The 10,658-nt window shown below is 42.4% G+C and overlaps 1 protein-coding gene across 1 annotated transcript; it reads left to right on the plus strand.

The window, feature by feature from the left end:
- Positions 1-1,944: 1,944 nt before the first annotated feature.
- LOC108370523 (uncharacterized) lies at positions 1,945-9,872 on the plus strand. Its single transcript, XM_017625853.1, has 2 exons — positions 1,945-2,264; positions 9,056-9,872. Exon 2 carries the CDS (start codon positions 9,056-9,058, stop codon positions 9,632-9,634), a length of 579 nt encoding a protein of 192 aa, XP_017481342.1. The 5' UTR covers positions 1,945-2,264; the 3' UTR covers positions 9,635-9,872.
- The last annotated feature ends 786 nt before the right edge of the window (positions 9,873-10,658 follow it).

Here is a 10,658-nt window from a genome sequence, read left to right on the forward strand (position 1 = left end):
AAAACCAACAACCACATGATCAAGTGAATTGCAGCGGAATAGCTGCGCTTGATTGTAGTTGGCTGAACAAGTGAAAATAGTAGAAAGAAGCAATAAGAATTAACAAGGCGAACTTAGCACAGTGCGTAGGTAACTGGCTGAGTCAGTGGGATAGTCGGTTCGAATCCTGCTGAAAGAAGTCTGATGAGGAAATGTGGTGATTTCCGAAACAGCTATCACTTCTACCATTTTTTCAAATTATTGTTGCTTTTCCACAAAAAAAATTTTCATTTAAAACGGCCTCGAGCTCAATATAAATTGTTGAATATAATTGTTATAAAGGCCAAAAAAATAACAAAAACAAATAACTTAAGGACGAGCACACCTAAAATTAAGCATTCAAATAATACAAATATTAACAAAAAAAAACAACAAAACCAACACCCATATGATCAAGTGAATGGCTGCGCTTTATTTTAGTTGGCTTAACAAGTGAAAATAGTGGAAAAAAGCAAACGATAATTTACAAGGCGTACTTAGCACGGTGCATAGGCAACTGGCTGAGTCAGTGGGATCGTCGGTTCGAATCCTACTGAAAGAAGTCTGATGAGGAAATGTGGTGATTTCCGAAATAGCAATCTCTTTAAAAACGGCCTCAAGCTCAATAAAATAAAATTAATAGTTAATACTTGAAAAACATTGCAAATATTTAACAAAAATCACCATGCAGTTGCGACAAGCATGTATTGTTTAAGCATGTACAAGCATGTATCGTTTAAGCTAGCAGAACAGCTTCGCAACTTATGTTTATAACTTACATATGTATTTATGTATATATATAATTGCACTCCACTCACCTCCGTCATTTCTGTTAAACTCTTCTGATATCTGAATACTAGCTCATAGAAATCACTCTTAAATTGGTTGGCAATTTGCGGATTTCCCGCTTCCCATACACGTCCATTTGAGGCAACAAAATGGCCGATGTCGCCCCAAGAATCATTTTTGGATGCAGTAGTGACCGTCTCTAAGACACGCTCAACAACTTTGGCGTACCTATCATCACTTTTTTCAAGTCGGCGTCGCTTTGTCCCTGATGTTGAAGGAGTCGGATATGGTTCTTCAGATCCAAACACACCCTCGGAAGGAGAAACAGGTGAAGATGACGGGGCTTGGCTTTTCTGAATTGGTGTTGGAGCGACCAATGCGGAAACACGTCCACAGTATTTCATTGAATGTATTTATTGTAGTTGTATGCATTCATATCTATGCGATATATACGCTAGCACCCTATGTATGTATTTATTGAATTTGTATGCATTCATAACTATGCGTATTTACTTTTGAATTTGTACTAAAACATCTACCTAATACGATTTTAACTTTTGCGATTGTATCTTTTGAATACCTTTGCATTTATATTTATCAAATTGCATACATTGCACTTGGAATTATATTTAGTGAACACGTTATGTAAGCATTATTGTACGTTATGATTAAGTAGTTGGCAACGCGGGAGCTATTCGCTAGCAAGAGCACTCGCTGTATACATACACATTGTATTGTATGTATGGACACACTGCATTTGACAGATGAGTTTATATTTTTTTTTTCATCAATCGTTTTTTGGTATCCACACAAAGCTGCAGTGCTCGTGCGCGAAATAGTTAAGCGAAATCTTAAATATCCGCATAATTTTCTACCGTTTTCTAAAAGGAAGTCGTAGTGCTCGCGCGTGAAAATCATAGACTCTCAGAACATATATTAGTTCATCCTCATTTTGTAATTTAACCGCGTACGGCTTATTATTGTAAATTTGCTTTGTAAAAAGCGTACAAATAAAGTACCATTAAATACATTTGTAGACTCTTTCATTTCCGCCAACAAACGTTATTTGCGTTGTGCCAAAGTGTTCCGGCGAAATAAGCCGTCCAACATCACCGACATTTGAATGCACCAGGTGACCATCCGCTCCATCGTCGCCACGAAGACCGTGCAGTCAGTTCACCACCGCCACCTCGTCGCCGCAAGAGTTGTGTCGCCTATCAATAGGTGATCATCCGCTCCATCGTCGCAACGAAGACCGTGCATCCAGTTCACTACCGCTACCCCGTCGCCGCAAGAGTTGTGTCGCCTATCAAATTGCCACCGTTGGCGATCACTTGGAGATTGTACCTCCCGCAGCCCCACCACTCGCCACAAGGAAGCCCATTGCGCGCAATTTTGGTCCTTCTGCGCCAGCAGACCCCGAACCAGCAGGAAGTAAAAAATCCCTATTGCAAACCGTAAGTAAACATATATTTCTCCTAGTGCTTCATATTCCCACGGTATTTACAACATACACATTTACAAGTCTTGCATTAAAATATTTCAAAAAGATAACCTAAAATTCATAAAAACCTTGTGTGCCTTTTTTCCGATTAAAACGGAATCCTCAGCCCGTTAAAGAATTTTTTGGAAATTCGTGCATATACATATATGTATATTTCCAAGTTTTCGAGTAAATAAGTTCCGAAAGCCAATATCCCGTATCTCGAAAATACTTACATATATGCATGTACATATGTACTGATTTCTCTTCCCGCCTATTTGTACATATTTTCCCGCTCAAGCGTTTTACAAATACAGTCCACACATATAAATACAAATCTACTTACAAGTACATAGGCAATTTTCTATTACCCCTCCTCCCAAATTCGGTTTTACCAAATCAAATATAATTTCTCATTGATATTTATGTATACAAACTTAAATTCCCCACAACGTTTGCTCGTAATAATACATAAATTGTAAACATTTTCTTAGCAGTGTTTCCCTTGTTTAAAATAAAAGTGGCGATTTCATGACAACAAAGGTACACAAGTGAGACAATATTACAAGCGACATATAAACACACATATATAAACACATAGGCATACTTATATACACACAATCTCATACATATCTACATATATAAAGTTGACGGCGCTTATATACAAATACCATTGGTTAAAGTCCCGCGAATTAAATTTGCATTTTACCAAAAGTAATAGAAGCGCATTCTCGTTCTTCAACTGTGTGGTCCTCCTATGTACATATAAATAATATTGCGGTCACAGGCGCGTGAAATAAACTTGCATTTACATAAAATAAATAAAATCTCGTACACTTTCATTTGCTGAGCAAGTTTCTCGAAATTACTATATTCTCAAAAACGGTTAAATAAATAAATTAGTAAATAAATTAAACCAAAATTTTTCTCTAATTCGCAATCGAGCACTGACATAATCGCAAAACTCACACATTCATTATTTATTTACTCATATTATATCACTGTATATTTACTTCTCTGGCGTTCCTTTAAAAAGGAATTGCATTAAGTTCTCTGGCTTTCCCTTAAAAAGGAATTGCATTAAATTCTCTGGCATTCCTGTAAGAGGAATTGCATTTACTTAAAAAAAAATAAAAATTTAATTTAATTGCATTCTTAGTATTCTCGAGTTCTTTATAAATTTATAAATTTTCTCGGGGTTTAACGAAGAATCCCAAATTCCCAAAATGAGTGATGACGAGAAAATCGTTGCGATCGAAACTCAACGCTCTGCCCGCTCAAACGGGAAAACTTCAAAAAAAACAAAGGCAATTGGCCTCCGTTAAGTTTATTGCAGAGACTGATAATTTAGTCGATTACTGTTTAAGATTCAAATCTCTGCCTCTCGAAAATAACTCAGAATCAAGCCTGAAAATAAAAGATACGAGTTTAGACAATTTTTGGAATCGAGTTCAAAACTCTTACGATGTAGTTGTAGGGGCAGACGAGCAAGACCTTCCCGAAGATTTCCAAGCTAGCGCTTTTCGCAAATATCGGTCTTGTCTCGATCAATACGAAGACACTAAAGCTCAAATCGCTGACCAGCTCCATCTTCATAAGCAAGTGAGCAATCCCATGCCTACTCCCTCTACATCACAACCCAAACGCCAGTCTGGCCTCGGCTTAACCGTCCCTCCTTGTGACACCGAAGTATTTTACGGAAGTTATGAACAATGGCCCTGTCTGCAAACCAAACTTGACAAGGGATGACGGAAATTCATTCCAAAATAAATCAACAATGGCCCTCTTTCCGGGATATGTTCTCAGCGGTATATATAAATCACCCTGAACTCACCCAAGGCCAAAAGTTGTACCATCTCAGGTACAAAACTCAAGGAAAAGCCAATCAAATAGTAAAGCAATTCTCTCTCTGTGATGAAAGCTTTAATCTCGCATGGGAAGCACTTCGGTCTCGATATGAGAATAAGCGTATTTTGGTAGACAACCAAATACGAATCTTAATGAACCTCAAACCCATTCCCACCGAAAGCAGCGAAGACTTACAACGGCTGCAGTCTGCAGTAAACAACTGCCTTCAAATTCTCGCAACTCAGCAAGTCTCAACCGAAAATTGGGACCGCATCCTCATCTACATAGTAACCTGTAAGCTTCCCGAAACTACAGTATCCCTGTGGGAACAATCCCTCAGCTCGAGGAAAGACCACCCCAACTGGTGCCAAATGGAGAGTGCAAAAAACCAGTTCGCAAGTGGCAACTACAATTTCTGCAAACTCAAGTGTGCAAACTTCACCCCAAACAGGCACTAATGAACACGAAGCAGTAGGAATTCAGGAGCAATCATTCTATTCAGAGAATGAGAGAAAAATACTCCTCCCGACAGCTATGGTACCGGTGTCACACCGAGGAGAAATATTTAAACTAAGAGCTCTCATAAATCAGGCGTCAGAACGAAGCTTTATCTCCACCAAAGCTCAAAATAATGGGTGGCAGAGTTGTTCAAACTTCGAAAAATTATGCTCTTTAGTCTTGGTCTCCGCCGATCTCCAAACTAAAATAAATGCTCAAGCTATCGTGTTACCACAGCTGACAAAAATGGTCCGCAAGTTCCCACTTAATCATGACCACAAAGAAAAATGGTCTCATTTCGAACTGGCAGATCCAAACTGCCACTCCCCATCCCAGATTGACCTTGTGTTAGGCAGTGATATCATCCCTCAAATAATCGAGGAGGGCATTGAAAAAATCTCACCAACTCTGCNACCCCAACTGGTGCCAAATGGAGAGTGCAAAAAACCAGTTCGCAAGTGGCAACTACAATTTCTGCAAACTCAAGTGTGCAAACTTCACCCCAAACAGGCACTAATGAACACGAAGCAGTAGGAATTCAGGAGCAATCATTCTATTCAGAGAATGAGAGAAAAATACTCCTCCCGACAGCTATGGTACCGGTGTCACACCGAGGAGAAATATTTAAACTAAGAGCTCTCATAAATCAGGCGTCAGAACGAAGCTTTATCTCCACCAAAGCTCAAAATAATGGGTGGCAGAGTTGTTCAAACTTCGAAAAATTATGCTCTTTAGTCTTGGTCTCCGCCGATCTCCAAACTAAAATAAATGCTCAAGCTATCGTGTTACCACAGCTGACAAAAATGGTCCGCAAGTTCCCACTTAATCATGACCACAAAGAAAAATGGTCTCATTTCGAACTGGCAGATCCAAACTGCCACTCCCCATCCCAGATTGACCTTGTGTTAGGCAGTGATATCATCCCTCAAATAATCGAGGAGGGCATTGAAAAAATCTCACCAACTCTGCTAGCTCAGAACACAATATTTGGTTGGATACTTAGTGGTCAGATTTACGAAAACATAGCTTCATACTCTACACAAATAGAGGAAATATCTAATGAGCATCTCAACTCACAATTGCGTCGGTTTTGGGAACTAGAAGAAGTTCCAAACCTCAATCCTACCTCCCCTGAATACGACTTTTGTGAAGATTTCTATAAATCCACCACTTCTCGCAACTCTGATGGTCGTTATGTGGTGAGGCTTCCGTTCAAGCCAAGTTTTCCCAAAGCAATCTCTTTAGGTTAATCTCGCTCCTCAGCTCTTCAGCAATTTCTCGGAATGGAGAGAAACCTCCTCAAAAAGGGCGATTTAAAGGCCTCATATGATAATGTCCTGGAAGAATATCTCACCCTAAACCACATGGAAAAAACTATGTCCCAAGAAACATTCCTCTCAGGCAAGTACATGTCGTTCTACCTCCCTCACCATGCGGTTATAAAGCCCAAAAACGAACGACAAAAGTACGAGTTGTCTTTAACGCATCAAAGATTTCGGGATCCGGTTACTCTCTTAACGATGTATACCGGACCAACTTCCCAGCCTGATTTGATGCTTCTCATCTTCAAGTGGCGAATGTATAAATTTGTATTTAATGGTGATGTCGAAAAGATGTACCTACAAATACTGCTACATCCCGAAAACTTGGACTTTCAAAGAATAATCTTTGGTTCTCCCACAACCAGTCCCATTCATGATTATAAATTAAAAAAGGACACATTCGGTGTAAACTCTGCGCCCTACCTCGCCATTCGCACACTTTACCAAGTAGCACAAGATGAAAAAACCAACTACCCAATGGCCGCCCCCATTCTGAATAAAGAAACGTATGTCGATGACATACTCTCTGGCAGCCACGATCTGACAATCGCCACTCAATATCTCACCCAAGTCATCCAGGCTCTAAACTCGGCAGGCTTTCACTTGAAGAAAATAACAGCGAACCACCCAGAAATTCTCAAAAATATAAGGAAAGAGACTTGCTCGATACTAATTTTCTCGAGTTCGAAAAAGCAAGTACCACAAAGACTCTAGGGATCCAATGGAATGTGCTCACAGACACGTTTTCCTATACGATCGACTCCATCCCAGCCTCATCTGCTAGCACTAAACGACAGATTCTCTCCTCTATCGCGAAACTTTTTGACCCCGCAGGGTGGCTTACGCCGATAATGTTCCAGGCAAAGATTCTCTTACAAGAGCTCTGGATCGACGGAACTGACTGGGACGAGAAAGCCAAACCCCTCCATCTTGTTAAATAGTCTCAGTTCGCAACCAATCTCCACACAATCTCGACCATTCAAATTCCTCGATGGGTAAACTTTATTCTTGACCAGCATGTTGAACTCCATGGATTCTGTGACGCCTCAGAAAAGGCATATTGTGCCAACGTATATGTTCGAACTACTCATGGTTCCAGTACCTCTTCCCATCTTCTGGTTTCCAAAGGCAAGGTAGCACCCCTTCGAACAACTAGTTTACCCCGGCTTGAGCTCTGCGGAGCTTTTCTTTTAGCCAAACTTGTCGCAGCTGTCCAGTCCCATCTCGACCTCTCTCAAAGAAAACTGGTACTATGGTCTGACTCTGAAATTGTATTGGCATGGCTGGAAAAACCACCCCACTCTTGGAAAACGTTCGTCTCGAATCGCACCGCGGAGATCTTGGAACTCGTCGGAAACGCCACCTGGCGACATGTACGCAGCAGCGACAACCCCGCAGATATGGGCACAAGGAGTTGCAAGCCACTGGACCTAGCAGCGTCCTCGTTATGGTGGAACGGTCCTGATTGGCTATCCAAGCCCCCCGAAGGATGGCCAAAACCCCCAGTTCGAAATGCCAACCCGCCGGAAGTGCGAAGAGTGGAGGCACTACTCACCACCGAAGAAGATCCCGACGTTCTGGACAGGTTTTCCTCTTTCTCTCGAGCCTTGAGAGTAATGGCCTACGTCTTTAAGTTCATCAGACGGCTAAAAGACAAAGCGCCAGGAGCTCATGACCGCGCTATCACATGGTGATCTCCGCTACGCGAAAATTCGTCTTATCATAATCACGCAAACCCGTCACTTCCCCCATGAAAAGACCCGCTTAGAAAGCTCAAAACCCATTTACAAAAAGAGTTCACTATTAGTTCTTAACTCCTTCGTGGATAAAAATGGAGTTCTCCACGTCAATGGACGCCTTGCTCATGCTACCTTGAGTTATAACGAACGTCTACCCTCTATAATTCCGGAAAAGTCCCGATTCGCATTAATCTATCTAAAGTTTCTCCATGACCTACTCCTCCATGCAGAAGTACGACTGATGCAGCAGATGACCAGGCAAGAATTTTACATTCCCCGGCTCAAACCCCTCATCGAAAAATGCATTTATCAATGTAAATCATACACCATTCACAAACAGCAAATGCGCTCGCAGATTATGGCTGCCCTGCCGCACGAACGATGCACCTTCGCTCCGCCCTTCACCACCACCGGTGTCGATTTTGCTGGGCCTTTTCAAATAAAAGCCTCCATGCTAAGATCCCCCGCTTTAGGCTATGTGGCCGTCTTTGAGTGCTTCACAACAAAGGCAGTACACCTCGAGCTGTGCTCAGACCTGACCAAAGAGGTATTTCTCGCCGCCTTTGCTCATTTTGTTGGTCGCCGTGGTTACCCCGCTAAAACAATGAGTGACAATGGCAAAACTTTTATAGGAGCCAAAAGAGCCACTGAAAAGGAGTTATCTGTATTTCTTCAAATGGTATCCCGTGATGTTGTCAAAAATACTCACCCAGGGTATAAATTGGAAATTTATCCCTCCCAGCGCCCCGCACATGGGTGGCTTATGGGAGTCGGCAGTTAAAAGTTTTAAACTTCACTTCAAAAGGACTGCCGGGCCCCACAAATTTACGTTTGAGGAGTTTACTACCCCTTTAATAAGAGTAGAAGCTGTATTAAATTCTCGTCCGATATCTCCACTCACCCAAGATCCGACGGACTTTACAGCGCTCTCACCTGGCCACTTCCTCCGGGGTGCTCCCCTCCTATCTTTCCCCGAATCGAATCACGAAAACTTCTCGCTCATTAATAGATGGGAAAAACTCAAGGTCTTACACCACCAATTCGCAAAACGAAGGAAGGAAGACTACCTTAAAGACCTTCATAAGCGACATAGGTGGAAGAATGCTCAAGTAGAACCCAGAATCGGAGAATGCGTAGTCATTAATGATGACACACTCCCGCCCACGGAATGGCGCCTGGGCCGCATCGAAAGGTTGCACAATGGCAAGGATGGACACATTCGTGTGGTCGACGGCCGCACCCAAATGGCTGCACACCTTTTCTCATACACCACACATACATACATACTTCTCGTATCTCTCTCCTATGTCTCCCATATAGTGATATACGAAAATCTAAAGGTTTCCGTATCTTTACAGATGGACGATAGGGGAGCCCCCACGCCAGCGCCGCGCACATCGCTCAGGTCCAAAGTGGTAATGACTCCCTCCCTGGAAGGCGAACCATCAACTGGCTCTCTTCGCCACGAGGAGGACTATCTGCGATGTCGCCTGCGCACTCGTCACCACTCCCTAAGAATGTGCCCCGTATTCGTAGGCATGAAGCCGCAACAACGCTTTTTGTTAGCCAGGGCACATAAATATTGCACAAATTGTCTGGCTCTGTCGCACATCACGGCCGAATGCACATCCAGTGGTAGGTGCAGAGTGTTCTCGCTACAACATCACACACTCTTACACCGGCAGCTCGCCGCACGAATGCGAACTCCGCAGTGCAGCTCCACAAACGCCTCGTCCACACAAATCGAAACGCTCCCCAATGTGGGGGATCAGGGCGTACACCACCGCGCTTCAAGCACCTCGGACGCCATACCTCAGAGTCCGCAAATAGAAAACGCACCGTTCGACGTACCGCCCGTGGGCTACAAACTGCCTCCTATCGGGTTAAAGTCACCAGCATCCTGGTTCATGAGGCGATGCGGGCTCTACAGGAGCTGAAGGAGGCACTAGCCGCTTAATGCATCTAGGGCCGGCAGGATGTTGGAGCGACCAATGCGGAAACACGTCCACAGTATTTCATTGAATGTATTTATTGAAATTGTATGCATTCATATCTATTACTATGTCTCCATTGAGAGATTTATTCATTAAGATTTAATAAATCCAGTTGCTAAATCACAACCGTCTCTATTACCACAACAAGATATGTTTGACGTTTCTATTTTTAAATATTTGACGTTTGCTTATGTATGATTTTATAAAAGGAAGGTATTTATCTGTCTGTATATCAATGTCCGCAACTGTATTTATAAAATCATACATAAGCAAGCGTCAAATATTTAAAAATATGAACGTCAAACATATCTCGTTGTGGTAATGTGGTAAAGCGGAATTTCATTATATGAATTCTGAATATTATTGGCTTCTTATTCGTGGTAAATATGTATGTATAATATATAGTTTGGAAAGTGTAAAGAATGGTACCATATTTCGAATCATTTTTCCGAATTGAAGAAAAATTATCAAAACATTAAAAAACATTTGCGAAAAGAAAAATTTTTGTAGAACTCTCTTATTCATAGGAGGGAACCGAAAATCCAATCGTGGGCCTTTGGCATATCATGAATACGAACTGAGTTCTAGAGGATGTTCGGTGCAATGTTATCGAAGCAGAACCATTACCGAAATTTNTTCGCCACGAGGAGGGGATCTGCGATGTCGCCTGCGCACTCGTCACCACTCCCTAAGAATGTGCCCCGTATTCGTAGGCATGAAGCCGCAACAACGCTTTTTGTTAGCCAGGGCACATAAATATTGCACAAATTGTCTGGCTCTGTCGCACATCACGGCCGAATGCACATCCAGTGGTAGGTGCAGAGTGTTCTCGCTACAACATCACACACTCTTACACCGGCAGCTCGCCGCACGAATGCGAACTCCGCAGTGCAGCTCCACAAACGCCTCGTCCACACAAATCGAAACGCTCCCCAATGTGGGGGATCAGGGCGTACACCACCGCGCT

The sequence above is a fragment of the Rhagoletis zephyria genome, unplaced genomic scaffold (assembly GCF_001687245.7).
Source record: "Rhagoletis zephyria isolate East Lansing unplaced genomic scaffold, Rhagoletis_zephyria_1.1 Rzeph_scaffold_04293, whole genome shotgun sequence".
In the NCBI taxonomy this organism is placed as follows: Eukaryota; Metazoa; Arthropoda; class Insecta; order Diptera; family Tephritidae; genus Rhagoletis; species Rhagoletis zephyria.